At 44.0% G+C, this 23,094-nt stretch overlaps 1 protein-coding gene across 2 annotated transcripts in view; it reads right to left on the bottom strand.

The window, feature by feature from the left end:
- The window catches only part of LOC149353160 (uncharacterized), a 44,493-nt gene extending 21,535 nt beyond the window's left edge, over nucleotides 1-22,958 (bottom strand). Inside the window, exons 1-5 of one of the 2 annotated variants that reach the window (XM_089582350.1) lie at nucleotides 22,687-22,958; nucleotides 10,784-11,017; nucleotides 8,690-8,935; nucleotides 8,506-8,621; nucleotides 1,346-1,579 (exon numbers count right to left, since the gene is read on the bottom strand). In XM_089582350.1, coding sequence (XP_089438476.1) covers nucleotides 1,346-1,579; nucleotides 8,506-8,621; nucleotides 8,690-8,935; nucleotides 10,784-11,006 — 819 coding nt within the window. In that variant the 5' untranslated portion in view covers nucleotides 11,007-11,017; nucleotides 22,687-22,958. The remainder of the gene's footprint in view (nucleotides 1-1,345; nucleotides 1,580-8,505; nucleotides 8,622-8,689; nucleotides 8,936-10,783; nucleotides 11,018-22,686) is intronic. The other variant, XM_089582351.1, reaches the window with a different exon arrangement.
- Nucleotides 22,959-23,094: the final 136 nt, after the last annotated feature.

Raw genomic sequence — 23,094 nt, 5'->3', positions numbered from 1 at the left:
GTACAGTCCTACGGAGTTCTTGCCTTACGGAGACCAAAGCTCCACCAACACAAAGAGTAGCAATGCATTTTAATGAAAGTAATTTCGCAAGCAATTAGTTGCTTTTGCTGCTAAATTACTACCACAATGTAATTTATTACATTACTAAAGTGCTGGACCAGAAAAGAAATTATTAAATTACAAATTACTGGAAGAAGTAATTAAATTACAACAATCCCATTACAGTAATTCAATTACTACCATGTCTGCAGTGGTAGCATGTTACAAATATGCACAATGTTTCATGTTCAGATCAGTCTACGCATCTTTGACATGCACAGAAATGCTTGCTGTGATATTAATAGTCAAACCTCGATATAACGCACACGGATATTACAAATTACTGGTTACATCAAACTGCACCCAAATATTTTTTGATAAACACATGCAATCCTTACTTTATATATTGAACACAGTTAGCCATAAAACGGATATATCGAACCATCGAGCACAAAGCTATGCCCGTTCTGATGACAGGCATAGCTTGGCTTCTGATGACAGGCTTTGCCTTACCACACAAAAGACCGGTGGTGGTGCGGCAAGCGCTTCTGCCACAGTTTACGTTTTATCTTGTACTTGCCAACAGCACCATAGAAGATGAATCGGTGTGAACAATTGGTGACCTGTCAGCTGGCACCCATTTGCACCTCTCGCAACCGTCGATAGTGCCCGAGAACCAGCAGCATGATCGGTTGCAGCCTTACAGCAGCCATCCCACACTCATGTACTCTGCCGTGGAAGTGGTGAAAATAGCAATGACTTTCTTTCCGACATCCTATTATTCATGCGATGCCGTGGTGCTGTGCAGGGATGCAAGCCTAACTATAACTAGCCTGTGCTGCTCGGTTTATCTAAATGGCACTAAAACTTCGGAAAAGGTCACTCCTAGTTCATGTCCTTTCATTACTAAACTGCATTTCTCCTGCGCACGTTTTTGGCGAAATGTTATACATATTACGAATAGGACTATTTTATGAGTTTTTACCTGTTCGCTATAATGAGGTGTGACAGTATATCCATTTGATTTTACCTTTAGTACATTAGCACATTAGGAGCCTTTGACCCGACCCTTTTTTGAACCTCGTGAAATTCAGTTTCCTATAACTACTACTCTTTAACAGGGCACCCTCAACTCCCTAAATTTACTAACCACGTCAATCGGGCATATTTTCACATAACTTCACTCCAGATGACCAGCACCACCTGGTCAGAGGAACAGACTTCTATATCTATGCAAAACAGCTGACTGATTAAACTAGCTTTCTTTTTCGTGGAATAACGATAGAGACAGACAAAATGAACTTGCCTTAAATTTGAGCCACATGCAGACAAAGATGCCCAAGGCATTGACCACGAGCCAGACCACACCGCCGCCAAAGAGGGCGAGGCCCCGCACACCCGAAAACAGCAGGCAGAGAAGGATGAAGAAGCCCAGCAGCACCCAGACCAGCAAAAGTCGTTTGTAGCACACGTTGTACAGCGTGAAGCGCACGTCGTGCACAAGCACTTGCATGGCTGCCACATACTCCTCCACTGTCAACTGCACACAAAGTTATGAGAGACCTGGGACATTAGCCAGATATGCACAAGGACTTTGTTTGGGACCACTGCAAGAAAAGCTTATACATCAACAAAAATACTTCTACAAACCTAGAGCCTGAACGAAAGAAAAAAAAAGCAGCTTCTAGGTTGTGTTTAAGGCTTGCAGACTTGTCAGTACACACAGTGAAAATTCACTTCAGTAATGACTCCAGCCAACATTTTGATACTTATGCCACTAGAGAATGTAACAACATTTATTTTTTTGCAAGCTTTGTTTTTGATGAATAACAGCGTGAACTTGGACGAGGACTGAAGGAACACACATGGACAGCCTTTCTACAGCGCCCATCCATGTGGCTTCCTTCAGTCCTCGTCCAAGTTCGCGCTGTTCTTCAGGAAAATGTCATACCAACTCGCCCAAGCATCCGCTTGAAGGCCTTTCGTTTGTTTTTGGCTCATTCCATGCCAAGATTCAGAATAATGTGAAACATTAAATTTCATAACACAGCCACAGACGCTGCAGAATACCATCATCAAACTACCTCCTCGTAATACAGGGCGCTTCACTTAAGATGTTCTGCTATTTTTTAAAAATGGGTTTTTTTAGTCAGAAGAGCACTTTTTTTGACATAGCACTGCCAGCGGTGTAGCATATCAGAATACAGCTAAGACATGCTATTAGAAGGCTGGTAACTAACACAGTAGTTAACTTTTTAACTATCACTATTAGTCTCCTTATTTACTGAGGCATGTAGCCTACCGTAAGTAATATCCATAACAGTTTTTAGAATTGCAAAAATGCAGTTACCCTTGGACCGGTCGCCCAACAAATTTTGGCTACATCATGCCAAAATATATGCACTTTCGAGAAGCTTAGAGGCAAAGCAACCCCTCCAGTGCACGTAACATAGCTCGTCGAAATAGCCAAAATTTGTTGCCACGTCTTAGCTGTATTCTGATGCGCTGCACTGCTGACAATGCTATGCTGAAAAGAGCGCCCTTCTAACTCAAAAAGTGTATTTTTAAAAAACTGCAGAACACCCTAGTTGAAACACCTGGTAAACCGGCACAGCCAGGTTTGCAACCAAGTGAACTTAACGCTTCCTTTCAGCTTTCTCAAGACAGCCATGACCAATCTTTTTATTTACTGCTATGTTGCACAAGTGAAGATGGCTTGGAGAAGGAACAGAATGCGGCTAATGTTATGTAAAACTTTTCAGTCAGTGCGATGAATCCCCTGCAGACCACATGATTAGGCTAAATGCAGATATGGAGGCTCATTATTGGTTTATTGGGGTTTAACGTCCCAAGGCTATGAGGGACGCCGTAGTGGAGGGCTCCGGAAATTTCTACCACCTGAGGTTCTTTAACACGCACTGATATCGCACAGTACACGGGCCTCTAGAATTTCGCCTCCATCGAAATTCGGGCACCGCAGCCGGGATCGAACCCGCGTCTTTCGGGTCAACAGCCGAGCGAGCGCCATAACCACTGAGCCACCACGGCAGGGCCGGAGGCTCATTACACATAGGCAAGAATTGTATAACGAAGTTAACAAAGCACTTCAGATAGCCACGAATTATAGCTCTTTCATTTATTTTAGACTTCTTAATGAGAGAAAGTACATTGCCTTAACATGACAACCTCCAAAAATTGTTACTAAGCAAATCTAGACAGATTTGCAAATCTTGACAGAATTTCATTTCATTTTAGCACAAATGCTTCAAAGATCAATTCTTTGCAAACTGTAGGGCCATTTACAAAAAATAAGTTTACAGTATGCAACATAACTGTACAAGAAACCAGCCTGAGAATACCTTAAGGAAACAAACTTTAATAATAAATATTTTCCAAAATATACAAAACATTTAAACAACCCTAACAAGCCCTCTTGAACAGACAGAAAACAAATATACTGGGTGTGTCCGTGAACACTTTCAAAAATTCCTAAAAATACGGAGTTAAAACAGAAAGAAAATCTTTTCAGGACCACACAGTCAGCCCTGGAAGACATCAATTATTATAAAAATAATCCAAATTAGGCAACTGGTGAACCAGAACTCACTAACCAAGTTGTTAATTATCACAGTTTGGTGGAAAATGCCAATGGGGAGCTTGAAGCTACGAACAAAGTGATACATATCTGTTTTTGAAACAAAAAAAAATCCGTCCTGAAAGGCTCTGCAATGTGAGAAAATCCAGCGCTTTATCCGGTGCAAAAGCCAAAACTAAGCACATGAGCTGCACAGAAAACTCGGTGCTAACTGAACGTCCGCTGATGGTGCGTGGGAATGATTATGGTGCCAAATTCGAACTGCCTGTTCCAACGTACCATGGCATGCACTTTCTATTGTTTCGTCACACTAAAAGAAAATGACCACGCCTTTGGCGACAACTATCCTTTCCATTGCACCAAGCGGCGAAGCAAAAGAATGCGAATGACATGGTACGATAGTGCAGCCCAAATTGGCATCACAGGCACTGCAAAACGTCATTGGCTGATGTTACATTTGCACCGAGCTTCCTGCACACCTTTCACGCTCAGTTTCGGTTTTCTGCAGAAAAAAGAACCTGATTTCCTCGTGCTGCAGAGCTTCAGAGAATTAATTTTGTTCATCTGCTATGACATCATATTGTATACAGGGTGATCCATTCATAGGGTGATCATGCGAGTGTGTGGCTGCGCTCTTCGGAGCGCCAGAGTGTCCATCCTAGCCATACATCAAAGCAAAGCGGAAGAGGACGAAGCACCACCTTCTGGTCCTTCTCCGCATATACTACACTTTGATTCAATGCAAGGCCCTGTCCAATCCAAGGGCGCTCCAAAGAGCGCGGCAACATCCTCGTGTGTTCGCCCTCAGAGTGGATCACCCTGGACAGCCGGCCAAATCTTTAGCTAGCGTGTGCGATGGCTGCTGCTTCTGCACTCCTGCAGTTTATGACGAAGCAAACTTGCGGAACGCTCAATATTAAGCATGAGCTTAGTGAGCCTGTGCTTGGATTTGATATTTTCGTAAGCTTGCTCTGTCATAAGCTGCAGGAGCATGGAAAATGCGGCTGTCGCACACGCAAGCTAAAAATTTGGCCAGCTGTACATGGCTTTTAGCTACCCATTTCACTAACCACCAGACTATTTAATTTAAAAGTTGTTAATTTCAGTTCTTATATTCCAGGACAACTTCTTCCTGGTTTTTTCAGGCAGGCAGGAAAGGGAAGGAGACGGGCCTTTGTCCCCGTTCCGTGGGGAGTGGGTTGCTCTTTGCTTGGGCAAGAGGTGCGGAGAGGTGAAGGATGGAAGATGGAGAGATGGTGCAAGGTCACTAGGGCTGGGGTAGCCCACTCCCCCCAGCATGGGAACAAAGGGCCGCCGCCTTCCCTTTCCTTCCTAACCTTGGCTGCAGAGCCAGAAAAATATGCTTGGAACTATAGCAACCTAATCATAAGGTTTTATAAAGTAACTAGTATATAGTATATAGTAGTATATAGCCTCAGTTGCTTTGGGACGTTAAACCCCAATAAACCAAACCAAACCAGTAACTGACGTCTGCCACAGTTGATACAGTAGAAGCTCATTAATTTGAACTTCAAGGCACCGGAAAAAATGTTCGAATTACCTGAAAGTTCAAATTACCGAATGACCCTGAAAAACTGCCAAGAACTTTTTGCACCATGGTAAACTCATCTGGTGAAAGACTGGGCAATGGCTGCCTGATTTTGCAATAAGAACAGCACAGCAATGACTGTTTTTTGCGCTTCCATCAATGCTTTAATGCATGCATACTGTTGGAAGCATCGAAGTAGGACTGCTCCAAAAATCATAAGGGCCTGGCGTATCCTTCACGGTGTGTCGCAATAGAGCTCTACTGCTTCCACGTCACACACATCATAAGTGGTGACGTTGCGTGTGATGAGGCTTCGCTGCACAAACAGCGAATGGCACGTGACAAGCAAATGGTGACGAGTGCGCATTTTCGGCGCACTGGTAGAACAGAATCACACAAACAAAAGCGAAAGAAACGGCAACAAAGTGGCGAGAAAAAAAAGGAGAGGGAGAAAACACCAGCAACGCGCCAATTAGTGTCTGAAACAGTGCTTGACTGAGTTAGGTTGGCTGGCTGACGCTGGCTGGCCGAGCTGCTGTCGCTGTGGGCTTGTGCATGGCTCAGATAAGTGAAACCGAAACTAAGCAGTCGGACTGTTCTCGGAAATGGGGCTTTCCGCTCGTCCTTACACCTGCCGTCATGTGCGTCAGAAGTGCACGAGCGACTCTGCAGCATGGAATCCAAGTTTTCAGTAAGGCTATTTTGATGATCTGTCACACCCATCATTGCCTGAATGCAGCCTCCCTTCATGAGCCCGTTCGAATTAACCGGTGCAAGACCCGTAGCATCTGAATTAGCGAGCGTTTGACAACACAGGCTTACATGGGCGTTGGCCGCGACCAAGCTCGCGATTTGAATTATAAAGCCTAGACAGCTGGGCTAGTTGGTGGTCTGTAACACTATGACTCATCTTTCCAGTGCACATAAAACACATGTACAGAGGGAGAGCAGACAACACGGACGCTGGTGGTGTCGAACACTTACCTGTGAGACTGCAAAAACGATTGAATTTTTGTGGTGTACATGTCTTGCTAAATTGTGTGCGCTAAAGAAAGTGCAAGCATAAAAGCAAGCAGCCCTAAACCAAGTAACCAGTACTGGCGAGTGCAATGTGCCTTAAAGGGTTGAAGCTGTCCTCAGTCATGGTGCAAAGTTTTGTACTGAGCCTAAAGAAGAACCGGTATGCCTCTTGTCATAGGTCAGAAAGATGGCGGCAGCAGCCAGCTCAGATGACCAGGACCGCTGTATTGCTGAAGGTGTAGAATGTTAGAAGTACATGGGAGCACCACTTGCACCCATTGTACCAGTCAGTTCCAATGTAAATTACCTGAAGAGCAATGATCTTGCTCTATTGGTTGTAGACAAAGAGGGCAGCTTTGTCATGATGCCAAAAGTACTGTAAGAAAAAACTTTGTTCCTATAACTGTGTTGATAGCCAAAGCAAACCAGCGTCCGTGGTGTCTACTCCCCCTCTGTCCGTGTGTTTTATGTGCGCTGGAAAGATGAGTCATGGGTTCGTATTATCCGGATTTCCAAATCAATGGGGGTCGAATTAACGCACTTTTACTGTAGTTTGTTCATGAAAAGATTGCCTTTTAATTTCAAACTCCCCATTCTTAGGAATTTTTTTAAAAAATTCACTGAAACACTCAATATTTTCAGGAAATACATTGATCCCATCCTTCACGTGCATTTCAGATAAACTGAAACTTGAACAGGCAGACAAATTCAAGCCTATATGTTTCAATAGCCATCAACATGCAACAGTGGCACAGCTCAGAATCAGAAAGCAAGTTTTAATGCATTCACATTAGAATCCCATAAGCCCAAAAAGTGTCCGGTGGCGGTGGTGACATGTGAAGTCTCGGGCGAGTGGAGAAAGGGTACGGCGTGTCACATGGTAAACGATGGACTAAATCATGCCACCTGCCACCGTCACGGGGAGACACTAATGCTAACTCATACCCCGCTGCATGAAACGCACTGATAGCCTGTTACCTTTTTTGAAGCTCCGGAATGTTAAACAGCTGGCTATGCAGTAATGCAAGACCACAAACTGAAGTAATAACCTATAAGCACCCTTTTGTTGATCAAGGGAAATGCCCTCCAACAGGAACTTGTCCTGAAAAAATCTTACCTAAACTGAAATCAAGAGCTCAGGGATAAGAGGCACAGTCATGGACAAAAGTTTGCGGAAAATCGGGCATCCCAGAAAAACTAATATTTCTCCTTTGCCTTGCAATCAGCCAGCTGGTATTCATTCTACCAACAGCCGCATATTATTGTAGTGTTGTAGTATGACATCAACAAATCTGGTCGGCGGACGGACACCCCTCATGTACTTGGCAGACTGGCAGCTGAGTGAAATCTTCACACTGATAAGGTGACAGTGTGAATATTGCTGCCCTTGTTTTGATCTTATCCACATTAGAAATGAGCGAAACAAGTGGCTACATTTAACATGTGCATACTTCAACACTCACCAGTGAAAAACGCTTGCCAAGTTCTCAAATTTTAATTAATGACAGCCCCCTTTCCATGACGAGTAGGCCTAGTGAGCAATGTGCTAAACAATCAGCAGAAAAAATGCGAGCACCAGATACCGAACTCAACAGCCACAAAGCCAAAGCAGTCGCGCAGAGTGGCTGTGGACGGGGCAAAACGATGCCGATGGCTATTGGACAGTGCTGGCTGGGTTTGCATTTCAAAGGCACTTCAGAACCTCAAATGTGGTCTGAACCGAATGCCATCGAAAACCTTCGTGTAGCAGTGCAAGTCTGGCAGTTGAGTCGAATGACATCCGGTTCGAAGGCATTCGAAATTACCATGTAGCAGGGGTATATCTTATACAGCTCAATATAATTGAAACATGCGTTCAGCAGGCTTAAACCAACCATAAAATCCCACATTTTGTAAGCATAGTAAAATATGGCATTAAAAAAAGTTGCTAAACCTGCTTATGCTATAAAGGGCTGACCTTTGTAACAATTGAAATGAAGAGGGATTTCATACTTCTTCTTTTGTGCCTAGAAAGAAAAAATGATCACAATCTAGAAGCACAGGGTCATTCATTCTTAGCTTGAACATGTGAGCTGCATGGCTGCATTCTTCAGAGCGCCAGTGGCCGAAGAGAAGGAACACCAACTCTAGTCCTCTACGGCTATGCCCCTTGGCTTTGATGCTTGGCTGTATCGGATGCGCTGGCCATCTGAAGAGCGCAGCCACGCTACTTGCTTGTTCAAGCTAGGAGTGGACGACCCTTTACATGTCCAACACATTCACTTTGGAAGGAGCTTTCGTTTAGCTGTAAAATTAGACTAACCGTGAGACCTGTGGCCATCAGCTCCTCTGGCACCAGCTCAGGCTTAAACTCTGCTTTAGTGATCCAAGCACAACGACGGTTGGTTGGCAGGGCATTCACAATGATGTCACCATTGTCTGCAGTAAGGAGAGAATACTTGTCGTTAGGTTCCAACATCAACATGGCATATTTTGGCAACACTTACTGAAGCCAGTTGCAGATGAAGATCTGGTTGCCAGGCGTTCACTGAGGGGCACGGCGACAGACTCCAGCCTGTGGGTAGCTGCAGGAGCCACGTGGTTGCTGACCTGTGGTTCAGCTGATGCTCGGGGCTTGAGCCTAGCTGGTGCAGGAGGGCATACAGCCACAGGAGGCACAGAGCAGCTGGAAGCAGCCGGGGGCCGAGGTGGTGCCAGGGGTCCCAAGTCCGATCGTGGCTCAGCAGAAGGCACTGCGCATGCAAGCCATTTCTTGTACCACCAGGATAGAAGCAAACAAAGCTGCTGGTCGCTACCATTGCAGTGGTAGTGCACAGAGTTAGTCACACAAATGTCCGATCGTGGCTCAGCAGAAGGCACTGCGCATGCAAGCCATTTCTTGTACCACCAGGATAGAAGCAAACAAAGCTGCTGGTCGCTACCATTGCAGTGGTAGTGCACAGAGTTAGTCACACAAATGCATGGCTGAATAAGCAGCATTACGTTAAACAGCTTCATGGAACACTTGTGTTTCTAAGCTCTAAGCTGAGAAATTTGCAATACAATGACTTAACAAGTTGTGTACTTCAGTTTAATTATTTACAGTGCCCTCACTCACTGAAGCACTGCAGAAGGGAGTGCAGTTGAAACAAAGTACTTACAAACAAGAAAAATGTATGCATGGCAGGGAATTACAGGCAAAAATAAAATGTTCCCCAAGAGTAATTTCGGAAACCAAACTTAAATACTTAAGTGAAGCAATGGTAACAACAGTGTGTGTGTGTGCGTGCGTGCGTGTGTGTGTGTGCGTGCGCAAAAAGAAGGGAAAAAATGCCACTAAGAGAACAGCAGGTTCAAATTGAACAAGAACATGATAAAGCACACCAGTGGAAAGAACAAAATATGTCAGTACTGAAAGAAAAAAGGGGTTGAAAAATGTGTTAAAAAAGAAAGAAGTGTTGGACCACATAACAAAACAAATATTTGTCACTACACATTGGGAAAAAAAACAAAGTACAACATGCACTAAATGATGGTGGCCTCAGTTGTATCAAACATGCAAAAAAAGATGCAGAAAAAGCAAACAAAGGTACTTTTATAAAAACACTTCAGTGATGTCATAAAAAAAAAGAAATGGATAAAAATGTGATATACTGATATATTGCAATAACACCTAGGAGGTGCTTCCAGTCTTTCAACATCCATGGTAGAATGAATTAAAAAAATTATGGCTGAGGCTTAGCTAAGGTTAAGCCTAGTCAGATGCGAAGCATATTGGTGGCTAGGCTTGGTAATACATGGCTTTCCTTGGTTGCATACTTGGTCATTTTAATACAACCACTAGAAGCCTTCGTCGTGGGGGAAGACAACGGCATGGCTACAGCGGAACGCCGACTAAGCCCGAGACGCGCGTTGGGTGAGCGCCTGGATTGCCACGGAAGCCGCGTCTGCCTGCCCGGTGGAGCGAGCGTTTCACCTACACCGAGTGTGAACGCGCGTTCGAAATGCGCGGGAATGCCGCTCGAAGACATTCCGGCGTCTGTGCGATGGCATCGTCACGACGACGTCACGGTGTCACGTGGCGTGACGGCTAGGGGTCCCACGGCGACGGCGCGAGGTGGAGGCCGCCTCTCATCCGATGTCACGTGGTGTGACGTCACGGCGTCACGTGGTGTGACGTCACGGCGTCACTTGGTGTGACGTCACGGTGTCACATGCTGTGACGTCACGGTGTCACGTGGTGTGACGTCAAGGGGTCCCACGCCGACGGCGTGAGTGGTAGCTCTAGCAATATGCTTCGCACAAAAATGTTCTCATGTCACAGTGAACACAATCAACTATCAAACTTATGTATGTGGTCAACTCGTGATAAGCAACAGGCTGGTTCTGAAATTATAGATTTTGCAGAACAGATATAAATGAAATAAATTTTTGCACAGTGATGAACAGAGTTCAACTAAACATCTGTTTAGTAAACCTAAACAGATGTTCGACAAAAATTTACAACCACCACTTTGAAGTCAGACACTGTACCTGAGATATTACAGGCTGGTATCATTTTGGGTGCTACAACTAATAAGCCCGATGCAAGAACCACTAACCTTTCTTGAGCAGAGCATCCATCTTAATAGGCAATGGTGGCTCAACTGTCTGTGTTTGTGAAGGCTCGATTGTTGCTGCTGCAGAAGCATCGTCATCAAACTTCACCCAGGAGCTCTTTGGGGCATCACTTTGCTGTGATCGCTCTCTGGAGGGGGCATGTGGTGCTGCCTGAGCATCACCCTCAGGTGTTAGCTCTGGCTTTGATTCTGCGTTTTCAGACATCACTGGGCCTTCTGAAATGTAACAAGACCAAAACTAGTACACTGAACAAAACCAATTACCTCAAATACATTAACCCATAAGAAAAAAAATTGTGCCCCATGGTATACATCACCGAGAATCACAGTGTAACTTATCTAGAAATAAAGTCAGTCAGCAGAAACCATCAGACTTCTAATAGTTCACTTCACAACCTTGGCTTTTTTTTACACTCACCAGGAAGCCTCTGATTAAGGCCGTCAGAGCTACCCTGGCTTTTTAACACCAGACCTGGCAGTGGATCAAATACATTTTCTTTACCTTCTGCTGGTTATTCTGTAAGAGGGCAACAACTAAATTACATGTAAACATCATACCATAAGACTATAACAAGACAATAAGAATTATGTACAACATATTTTACATATTTTATCAACTTCTTTTACATTATATTCAATTCTCAACTTCAAAGCAATGATTACAATTCTTATACCAATTAGGTGTAGCACTGTATCAGTACTGCTCTTTATGTTGTCAAATGCTTGTTGCTGCCCTTGCCTTGCATTTCATGTTTTATTTTGTACAGGCAGCCCCCTGTAACCTGACCCATTCATGTGTCGCTCATTATTTCTTTTGAAAACAAACATCTTTCTGTCGAAGTAGTATTACAGGTACAAAAATTCATGCAAGGTGTCACAATGATTGAAAACTGTAATATCAAAATGCCAGAATTTGTCAAATAAACACCTGAGGGATCATGAATCATTTTCTGTTTCAAAAATGAACATGACGTTAGAAAGTCAGAAAAAAAATTCATTATTATTGGTGGCAAAACCTGTTTGCATGACAATAGCAGATGACATGCTATCAAGCTCATTTTTTTTAAATAATATTTACCATGCCTGCTAGCTGGCACGAAAAAGCACCCTATTTGTGATGCGAAAGACCACAAAAATTTGCCTGAACCAACGAAATCACTGTTAGATGCTGCACACACTAAAAAATTAAAAATTGCGAACTACAAACTGTAAACTGTGGGGTTTGACGTCCCAAAGTGAAACACGGGCCATGAGGAATATCGTAACGGAGGGCTCCAGATTAATTTAGACTATCTGGAGTTCTTTCACCCACAGAAAAAATTGGAGGGGATACTTAAGCTCCGCCTTAAGGGTATGATGCAATAGCATTAATTGGTTAATTAATGGCCATATATACAAAAATGTTAATTATCTGCTTTACGTTCATAGATCACAAAGAGTCCTCATACCACTCCTGGCGCAGTTAATCGATACACCACTGCCCTGCGACGGCAGGTGCTGCCATCGGTGGGGCTTGTGCAACCCAGGTTGCTCTTCCCGAGCAACCTCTCATGACCAATCATTACTTTAACTGTCACCTGCCACGGTGGTTAGTTTTCTCACAATCTGGTCAGCAGGTTGTGGAAAAGCAACCACCCAGGCTGCTTATCCAGGGATTTTTCGCTCGCAACACCGCTCCCGCCGCTGGATTTTTCTGCAGAACGGCAGCCTTAACACTATCGCGTTAAAAGCTTCAAGTCTGCTATGTACAGAATTGTGTACATAGCATCTGAAAGGATTAATCATGGAATATCCTCCTGCCTTGCTATTCTAGGACTCAGCATACTCAAAACCTACTTTCTTATTAATTCATTTTCAGCCATAAAATGCTTACGTTACTAATTTCCTATTGATCAACAACATATATTTTAAAAAAAAACATTCCTCCATGCTTGGTTTTCGATAACTGTGCGCTTCCTGAATACGTATGTCATAACGAGACCCTCACCCCTACCCTTGACTGCTCAATAGAAAAAATTTTGTTCGAACGAACGGGAATGCCTTTTACTCATGTGCATCATGTAACTTCGGACCAACTAAACAACTTTTGGTGCAGCTACATGTATATGAAGCTTCTGAGCAAAACAGTTGTAATCTACCTGAAGCATAAATTCAAAGTAAAAATGCAGTTCACCACATCAATGGGTGACTTCAATTTTGAAGTAGGAAAAACGGTTAGTTCATGGTTTATGGGGGTTCAACGTCCCAAAGCGACTCAGGCTATGAGGGATGCCGTAGAGAAGGGTACTGAAAATTTCGACCACCTAGGGTTCTTTAATGCGCACTGACATCGCACAGTACACAGGCCTCCGAATTTCGCCTCCATCGAAATTTGACCGCTGCGGCTGGGATCAAACCGGCGTCTTTCGGGTCAGCAGCCAAGCGCCATAACCCGAGCCACCGCAGCGGCCGTAGGGAAGACGATGACAGGTGAAAACCTTCTGGAACCTACTGGTAGCTATGGCATGGGCTCCAGAAATCATCCAAGGAAAGCTGCTCCAGAAAAACACCACTACCTCATCCCATGTGTTGCGTTTCCCCTGCTGCTACGATGCTGTGGGTTAGACTTGCTGTACAGCTTCCAAAGAAAATCCATGCAATACAAACTCGGCTGTGTTCCCACACGGTATGATGCAAGTGTCACCTCATGCTGTAGTGCTTTGACTCGTGTCAGTTATTGCAAGAAGTGCCAGCAGGCATCTTACGGTGTGTATTTAGTACACGCATCATGACGACTCTACACCAGCCGAAGCGGGACTCTCTGCACTTCAATGGTGCCTGACTGTCACCGCGTTCGGTGGCTTCCAGCAATCTGCGAATATGCCGACATCCTGCATGCTTACGGGCGGCAAAAATTTGTTGCAGCTCTTACAGTTCCGTTGCTGCCTTGAGGTGAGCGCGAATTACTGAAGATCCAGAAACGAAACTATGCCAGAAGAGATGGCACAGAGCCTTTTGTTTGTCATCCGCTTTTGACTTGTCTCCTGCAGCTATATGCATTTACTAGATCTCAAAAGATGAGAACTGTGAGGGACCAAAGCGGCCACCATGAAAATAGAGCAGAATCGCACGCATGCTCAACTTCGTCTGCTCCGTGCGTGCTTCACCTCGCCACTGCTTCTTCCCTTTCACCTAAGCTATCATGGTGGCTCAGTGGTTAGGGCACTAGGCTACTCAGCTATTCTAGGCCGGCCGTGGTGGCCGTGCTTCGATGGAGGCTAAGCTCAAAAGGCACCACCATGCTGTGCATGTTGGTACACTTCAAAGATCCCCAGGTAGTTGAAATAATTCCGGAGCCCTTCACTACGGCACCCCTTTCTTCCGTTCACTCCCACCTTCCTCCCTCTTCCTTATGGAGCAGTTGAGGCATCCACCGAGAAGTGAGACAGTAACTGTGGTTACTGCACCATTTTCCTTTTCTTTCATTGCACCACACTACGCGGTTTAGGTGTCATCGAGAAGTAAAATAGTTACTGTACATTTCATTTCCTGAAAGCCAAAATTCACTTTTATTTTTTTTCGAGACAAATATGAGAACAGAGAATAAACATAGTGCAGATTGTTAAAACTGCCTGATAGTGAGAAGCAATGTTCACTTGTGCAACATAATTTAGTTTTTCTTTTTTCATATTATACTTTTTTTTTTTACAAACTACACCCTGTATATGATACCTCATCACAAGTTAACTTTGTTGGCCTATAGCCGCAGCAGGTACCACTACAGATTTAGCTGAATCTGCCTTGAAAGGACATGAGAAACAAGACATTGAAAAATAAACCTGAGCCATAACGAAACCACATCATTCGCATAAATCTCACACCGAGACCATTTTGCAGGCCAGGATTAATTAATATTGAAGTATCAATAGTACCTCTACTTTTGTCAAAGTTATTCAGTTGTTTTGAACATCACTATGTTGTGCCTGCTGTGCACTGGTACCATAATCAACCTGCAACATCAACTCTTCATTTAGTGATTGAGTCTCACACGCAATTTTGTTATTTTCATTCTGAAAGAAAACAATTCACATCCTCAGCGCCTTCAAGTACCTCCTCAAATAGCATGTGCACATTTGCTAGGTTCAAACCCAAACACTGCCATGCTAATGCACTCTCTAGTGGGAATAAATTGGCTTTTATTAACCACTAAGAAAACACACACTACATGCTGCTTAGCAATCTTCAAAGCGTTGTGGGGAAAATGCAAAATAAATTACAAATGTACCCGACACAAATCTATTCTCTGATAACCAATCCTTTCTTCATAAGTGTCTATCACTGATAACAGTCAAATAGAAAAGCAAATAGAAAAGCAAACAGGAGTGATGCATACATGCAAACAGCTCAAGTGGCTTAGGCTCAAATTTCAGCAGGCCATACTTTAAAATGTTGCCTTCAATTTCAGCAAGGGTATCAGTACTAAGGTAGCACATGCAAAGGCTACTGCTGTTTGCATGGGCCCAAGCACTCAGGAATGGCGCCATGTAAAAGTTCATGCAACAGTGCATCAATGCACATCTGGAAATGATCAAAGCGCTCTACCAATATGGACACAAGTGGGCGGGCATCAGACTAGGAAACATTGAGCACACCGCTGTGATTTGTTCCCGAACACCCTCAGGAACACCAAGTTCAATGGATGCATTAAAGGGACAGTGAGGAGAGCACTATTAATATTTTTTTATAGCAAAATCCGATAGTTCGGCATGTCATGGCTTTGTTTCCACTTGTCCGGCAGCGAAAAATGCATTTATTTCTAAGAAATTCGGATTCGAAGTTGAAAAAGTTTTTCCCGCCGCTCTGATTCAAACTTGGGATTCTCCTATGACGACAGAGGACTAAGTGGCGTGAAATATGACGTGAACATGACGTGACGCAGACTCCGTGATTTCTGGCGGCCAGCAGTGCGGCCTAGCAGCAGCCGAAAAGAAAGCTACCGCCGGCCGCATGTTGAAGGCCTCTATCGGCTATTGTGGCCGTCGCTACAGTCGCTTCACTTACGTTTGCACTGGCGTTTTGCCAGCGATACGATGGATCTCGTTCTCGAAGTCGTCAACGAAGTTCTCACAAATAGACACCTTTAGCATACCGTGTACCTTGTTACCGCTAGCGGAATACCGGGAGCCTGCCTAACACCGGTGAGCAGGCGCTGATTGGTCCCGATGCTTCAGGCGCGCGTAGCTGCCGGGCATGTGGCGCCATCTGGCGACGTCAAGGAGATTTGCGCATGCATTGGCTGCGCCTCAATGATTTGTGCTTCTCGTGTCCTAGTGTTGCTAGAACCATTGGTTCTAGCAACACTGTTTTGTCCTATGACGTCATGACGCTTGTACTTGCGAGTTTGGCCTGTGGCGGCAATACCTGTATTTTGGTTCTTGCTCTTTTCTACGTTACAAGAGCTTTGTTGTCAGTATGAGTGGTGTTTTTGTAATCAGGAGCTGGTATTCTGTCGATACAAGCCAACTTCAATTTCTCCTTAGTGTCCCTTTAAATGGTGCCGGAATCAGTTGGGGTGACGAAGTGGCATTGGTAACGGATCAGAAAAAAAAAAAAACACTGATCAATCCACAGCCCCTGTTACCCAGCACACAGCAAGCATATCCAGCTGCGCAAAATCAAAGGTGCGCCAACATGTCGCACAGACATAGCCTTGGAATAGGTAAACAGCTCAAACCATAATGGTCAAACCAGTCAGCTGCCTCAACACAAGCAAATGAAGAAAAAATGCCTCCCTACCAGTCACAATGGACACTACTAAGACTCGCCAGGGAGTGCCCGAGCACTATGAGCCTTCCCACACTGATGGCTTGCATCCTAGCAGACATGAAACTGAGTGCTGGCATGGCTTTCCCAAAAACACCCACAATACTTTATGCAGAGGGATTCTCCACTGGTGTTTCACTCAGATATAAGATCAGGTAGCTGTGTAAAGGCAATATGTTGCATGTATGCTGCTAAAGATAATCGATCCAAGTTCAGACTACAGCAATGATTCTCACACTGCAAAGTAGTACTGTAGTAGCACTGTAAAGCAATTTGTATTCAGACAAGTTTCAAGATGTATAACCAATGAAACAACAACAACAAAAAAATGCACTGAATGTTGGTAATTCAAAAATCCTTGCCTGAAATTTTTCTGTTCCCTCTAATGTTGCAATACTGAATTTACAGAAATTTGGAAATTTTACAGAAATACCTCATTTGGAGACGAAGGATCTGATTAAAAAACGTCAAAGCATGAAAGCATCTAACCTCACAGACAGAACAGAACTAGCAGAGCCATCAAACCTAATTAATAAGTGCAAGGTAACTGACATAAGGAAGTACGATACGGAGAGAATCGAGCATGCTCTAAAGAAAGGAGGCAGTCTAAATGCAGTCAAGTTGAAATCAGGCACAGGCGAATATCAGATGTATATGCTATGAGAATATGGGTAAGATAGTTAAAGTAGCCAAAGAGTTCTACACAAATCTATACTGCAGCCAATGTAATCAGGATGTTAATGAGAGAGAGAGTAGTGCACACCAATTGGACATCCCACCAATAACAAAACAGGAAGTAAAGAAAGCCTTAGGAGCAATGCAAGGGATGAAAGCAGCTGGTGAGGATCAGGTAGAAGATCTCTTGAAGGAGAGCAGGAAGATTATGTTAGAAAAACCAGCCATCCTGTATACACAATGCCTTATGACTTTGAGCATACTGAAATCTTGGAAGAACACTAACATCACCTTAATCTATAAGAAAGGATACGCCAAGGACTTTAAAAATTACAGACCGGTCAGCTTACTGTCCAATGAGTAATTACTCCCTTATTAGAAATCTACTCCACCTTGGGGGATTCCCCTAAACATTTGACCAGGTCTATGAAATTCTCCGCATGTTTTAAACAGTCCTGCGACAACATTCCGTGCAAATGAGATTCAAGTGGGAACTAAAGAACATCTTCAGCAAGAAACAAAGTCAAAAGACAAACCAGTTAAAGAAAGTACCCACACAGCATTTTTCAGCAATGTGATGCACCAAGGCCAGTTATGTCAGAAACCAGACTATTTAAAAGACCATGGCAGCTCAACGATTAAGGCACCTGTTGTTGGATACAATGTGGCAAGCATGACATCTGGCTATGGAAGCTGCACTCTCTTAGCTCACCAAGCCTATTCAAATCGTTCAGTTTAAATGATGGCACGAAATGCCCCATGCTGAGCAATCCAAGCCACGTCTGGTAAAGTAGTCAAGGGTTAGACAGAGTCCTGCCTGACGACCTAAGCCTCTACTGGCTGGATCACATCACACATACTTCCGGTGTCTGAAAAACCGTGAAAAGCATTCGACGGTAAGTAGCTGGCTGGTCGGAAACAATTGGAAGCATAGTATCTTTTGAAATAGCTGATCTGTGCCATCTCGTGAAATTCTGTCTGCAGAACACATATTTCATTTTCAACGAGTCCTACAGGCAAATCTTTGGCACGGCTATGAGTGCGTCGGTATCCGTAACCTGTGCCAACCTCGCGTTCGAATCTATTGACAACTCGGCCCTGCAATCGTTTCATACTCGTCCAAAGCTATTCTTGGGGTATATGGACGATCGTTTCTGTGCAATTCCCCGCAAGGACGCCAAACTGTTTCTGGACCATCTAAATTCTTTTCAACCAAGAGTTCAATTCGCAATGGAAGAAGAAGTCTCCGAATGGATTGCTTTTCTTGATGTCCTTGTTCTCCGCACTCCCGATGGTTTTGCCACTACAGTTTACCGGAAACCTACACCCTACACACACTGGGAAGTACTTGGATTTTCAATCCGCCCACCCCATTGGCCACAAACGTTCCTTCACGTCCGCTCTATATAACTGTGCAGCTAGTCATTGCTCCAGTCCCGGTCTGCGCTACTCCAAGCAGAAAAAAGTCCGCATCGACCTCGAGAAGAATGGTTATCCTCCTCGACAACTGCTGCAAAACGAACGTCGCTCTCTGCAACCTGCTGAGCCGAGACTCATCGGACAACAGAAGCATGCGAGCGTTCCTTATGCCCGGGAAAAAAGTGAGGCTCTGCCACGAATATTTGTAGGATACGTCATCCAGCAAGCTGAAACAACAGCTCTGTCACGTTAAAGACTGTCTGGAGCGCCCACATTACCCCGGAGTCGTGTACAAAATCCCCTGCAAAAACTGCGATGCCTCATACATAGGCGAGTCAGGCGATTTTAAAAGAAGATTAAGAGAACACAACAACGACGTCAACAAGTGTCGCACGTCATTCAACCCCCTGGCAGAGCATGCTCAAGAAATGAAGCACACCATTGACTGGGAGAACGCCACAATCTTAGATACCATGAAATCTTCATCGTCACGACTGCTTTTAGAATCTTTTTATATACAGACTATGGAGAATGTTACTAACAGGACGAAGGGTAATCTCCCGGATAACTAAGCCCACTCACTGCGCTGTAAAGTGCGCATGTAAGAAGCGGCCCATTCCGTCCATCTTTCATTGTGAACAAGGGACCCGTAGGAGTCCCGAAACGTCATGTTTTAAAAACAATCTTTGGCGAGTGTATGTTTTATTTTACCACTATGTATGGTAAAGTAGTGCCATTCAGGATGTTTCAGGAGTACTGTACTTCAGTTTCAGAATCGCTTTTTTTTGGTGAGCCATATCAGGGAGTATTTTTAAACTTTGCACAAAATCTGTCAACACAGAACTATCGTAGCAAGCATGGCACCTAAGCTGGCATCCTTGTCTTGCTTGGCAACAACAGCGTTCTCGCGATTTCGCAGCATCGACACGACTTTGTAGGCGCAAGAGACGGCTTTGTGTGAAAATATGACGTCCATTAGTCTTATTTTAGTTCAGACAGAGAGAACTGCTCGACCCAGCCTGGACTATCGATAGGTGCCCATCCGTAGCTTCCTTTCCACCATTGCAGAGGAGATTCACTGCTTTCTGGGCCTCTCTGAAGGTAACGGCCATGTTCTGAATGATTCCATGGCACCAGCAGTATAGCAGACACTTTTTCCTTGAACAGAAAGTTTAGCATGAAGAGTTCAGTAACTCTTAATACTTGTTTCTTACACAATAGCGCACAAAACGTATATTCTAGATTTTGTATTCTCCTATTTTCTGATGATGTATATAATATTTTTGTGTACTTTTGTGAGTGTCTCTCAAATTGTGCCAATCAAAGGTTTCCCTTCATTAGCAATGTATCTTCTATTTTGTTCTTAATATAACTGAAAAGAAAATTCTCTTGGCTGCACTATGATGTGTCGTAATAATGAACAATTTTTAAATGCATGAGTAAAAAAATTTTTGTGCACCACCCTGAAATTACCTGTTTTCCCGTGGTAAGGAAAGAGTAGTAAAACGCAATGGCACCTATGTACTGGGATTTCAGCACATAAGACAATGCCACTGCTTTGTCAAGTATCTTGGGAGCTTATCTGAATTACTTGGGTTGGTTTCTCTGCAAATGCAGTCAATATTGGTAAAGAGGGAGGTGTTTCAAATTTTAAAAAAGGTATGCAGCAACCACGAAAGCATCTGTCGCAAACAAGCATGGAAAGCCCACTTATTACTGGTCAACGTACAGCCACTTAGCTTGTGGCGTCCACTTAATGGTGCACTAAAGAGGAATTTGAACTCATCTTTTTACCGCGGAAACTTGATCTACACGTTCCGAGCATTCTTAGAAACTTCAAATTATTTTCCTGCACAGCCGATTTCCCTAATTTAAATCGGATTAAACATCCTGGCTCCCGCCTTTATTTCATAAACTCATCGCTGACGGTGGGAGGGGTCAACCAGCCTTCCAGCCAGTCCTGTGGCAGCTAGCCGCTCTGCCATCGGCAGAGTGATATGCAGCAATCGGCAAAACCAAAGAGTCCACGCGTAGTTTTCTTTCCGTGAGCCTAATTTGCAGTTATGCAGTCTCTGGCTGGATCTATAAAAGCGAAAGCGAAGCCGCCACGCGACTGCCTGAAAGGCACTCCCCGCGTTAGTTGACGGTGAGTTAAAAAAAAGGCAGAATCCAGGACATTTAATCCGATTTAAATTAGGGAAATTGGCTACATAAGACAATAAATCAAAGTTTTTAAGGATGCTCAGAAAGTGTAGATCGAGTTCCCGCAGCAAAAAGACGAGTTCTTAGTGCACTTTTAAAGTGAATGCGTGCAGGGACACTTTTTCATGCAAAAACAAATTCAGAACAAAAGTGTGTTTAGACTGAAGCGGCCTCCTTTTCACAAAAAAATAAAAGTTGTTAATAAATGGACCCAGCATGTTAGCAACACCAGACCTTGTTTTCCAACTTTTCACAACATAGCCCAGTAACTGTAATGCTACTAATATAAAAAATATGAAATCTATCAAATATGATATTCAAACTACCAACCATGATATATGCAAGTGGACATGCAGGTTTATTTTTTTACTGAAACTGCAGCACAGATATGATGTGCAAAAATATTTTGTGCGGGTGAAACATATGAAGGAAGCCAACAGTCGCTGAAAGTCATTTTCAGAAACTGTTGGCTTTCTTTATATATATGTCATAATAAGCACCCTATTTCACTATCCTTGTCTTCTGTGGGTCAAGTCACTCTTACTGGTTTATTAACAGGACACACTAAAGAGGCAAAGGCAGGTGTAACAAGCATTGGTACATCCCTATTAAGTTGTCATGAGCAAAATTAGAGTTTAGTTTAGTTTAGTTTTGTTTATGGCGGTTTAATGTCCCAAAGCAACCAGGCTATGAGGGACGCCGTAGTGAAGGGCTCTGGAAATTTCGACCACCTGGGGTTCTTTAATGCGCACTGATGGGCCTCTAGAATTTCACCAAACAAAATGAGAGTAGGATGATTCATTTAGCCCTGTAAAGCAAACATACATGTAAATATCTGCAAAACAATAACGAATACAGCAGGGATATCGACATTTCTGAATATTTCATGTCCTATGCAAGTTAGAAAAAAAGTTCGACAACTTTCCATCCTAACTTAACGACACACAAATGATGCTCACAAAATCCAAAAATGCAACGGTCCAGAGCTAACTCTCAAAATCGAATGCACTGCCTCAAGTAAAAAGAGAGTTTATCTCGATTGGAGTATAAGCAGCAGCAGTGGTTAAAGCCCGTTTCCAGGAAGCAATTGGGCACAGCAGATCGTAATGTTACTTTCCGTGGGACGCTGGTGCGTCACCCTTTCTCAACAGGAATTTTTCTCGTGACCTCATACTGGTCGAACTGGCACGTGCTATTAGCTGCCAGCTAAACGTCTGACGGATCCAGCTGAGATAAAATAAGGTAACCTCATGGCGCGGAATCTCAGCGGTTTATTGCCCTACGCTCACAGCGCGAACTAACCGTTGCATTTACGTGCCGACTGTCACGGAAACATCAGAGCTCGTCCTTTAGCCCAAAAACCGTCATTTACGCAATTCCAGCTCGCAAAGAAAATGTCAACAGTGAAGTGAGAACAACAAACTAAAGCAAGTTCCCTCGAACTTAGCAATCTCGATGACACACAATACTTCGTATGCCCGATGCTTGACACTCGATGGCCATTCTTCCCGGATTACGATCTCAGCGTGGTTAGATGGTAAATCGCAGCACGTTCTCAAGCCGTAGCTCAACGTGACACCTACGCCCGCAAAGCCAAAAGCATACAGTACGTTTTGCCCCTTCGTAAAGCAATTAAAAAACCACAACCACCATGTCACAGCAGCTCAACTTCCCTTTCCTATCCAAAAGCCTTCGCAGGGGACATTCGTGTGAAGTGTCAGGTTTAGTCTTTAAAAAACGTAAAACAAACAAGGTATGTGAAACGTGTACAGTACGGAGAACCTCACCTAGTTACATGAAGCAGGTAAAGATCATTCCTCATGCGGGCTTCGCAACTTCGAACAAAACCCCTAGGTATAACAGGTATGCGGCTCCGCAACGTTGTGCGCAAACGCCTTCACGTAACAACCTAGATCCGTAGATGGTAGAAGCGCAAGGAGGGCCAGGAGGGCACCAGTACCAGTAACAGGTCCAGCAAGGTAGCAGCCGTAGGGCCGTAATAAGCTACGGACGGCTTCCAAGCCGTTACTACACCGTTACTGAACGTACGTAAAGACGGATGACCCCGCTAAATCGCAAACCAAACAAGAGACTATTTATGCCTTGGTATTGGTAGTCTCAGATACAATTTGAAATACATGCTTCACACATAAACTCGATATCGCAAAAGAAATATTGCCTAGAGCATGCATGCA

Source organism: Amblyomma mixtum, chromosome 3 (genome assembly GCF_055824585.1).
Source record: "Amblyomma mixtum isolate Tamu chromosome 3, ASM5582458v1, whole genome shotgun sequence".
NCBI lineage: Eukaryota > Metazoa > Arthropoda > Arachnida > Ixodida > Ixodidae > Amblyomma > Amblyomma mixtum.
Note: the sequence above shows the minus strand (reverse complement) of the source record. Positions and strands in the feature narration are given on the sequence as shown.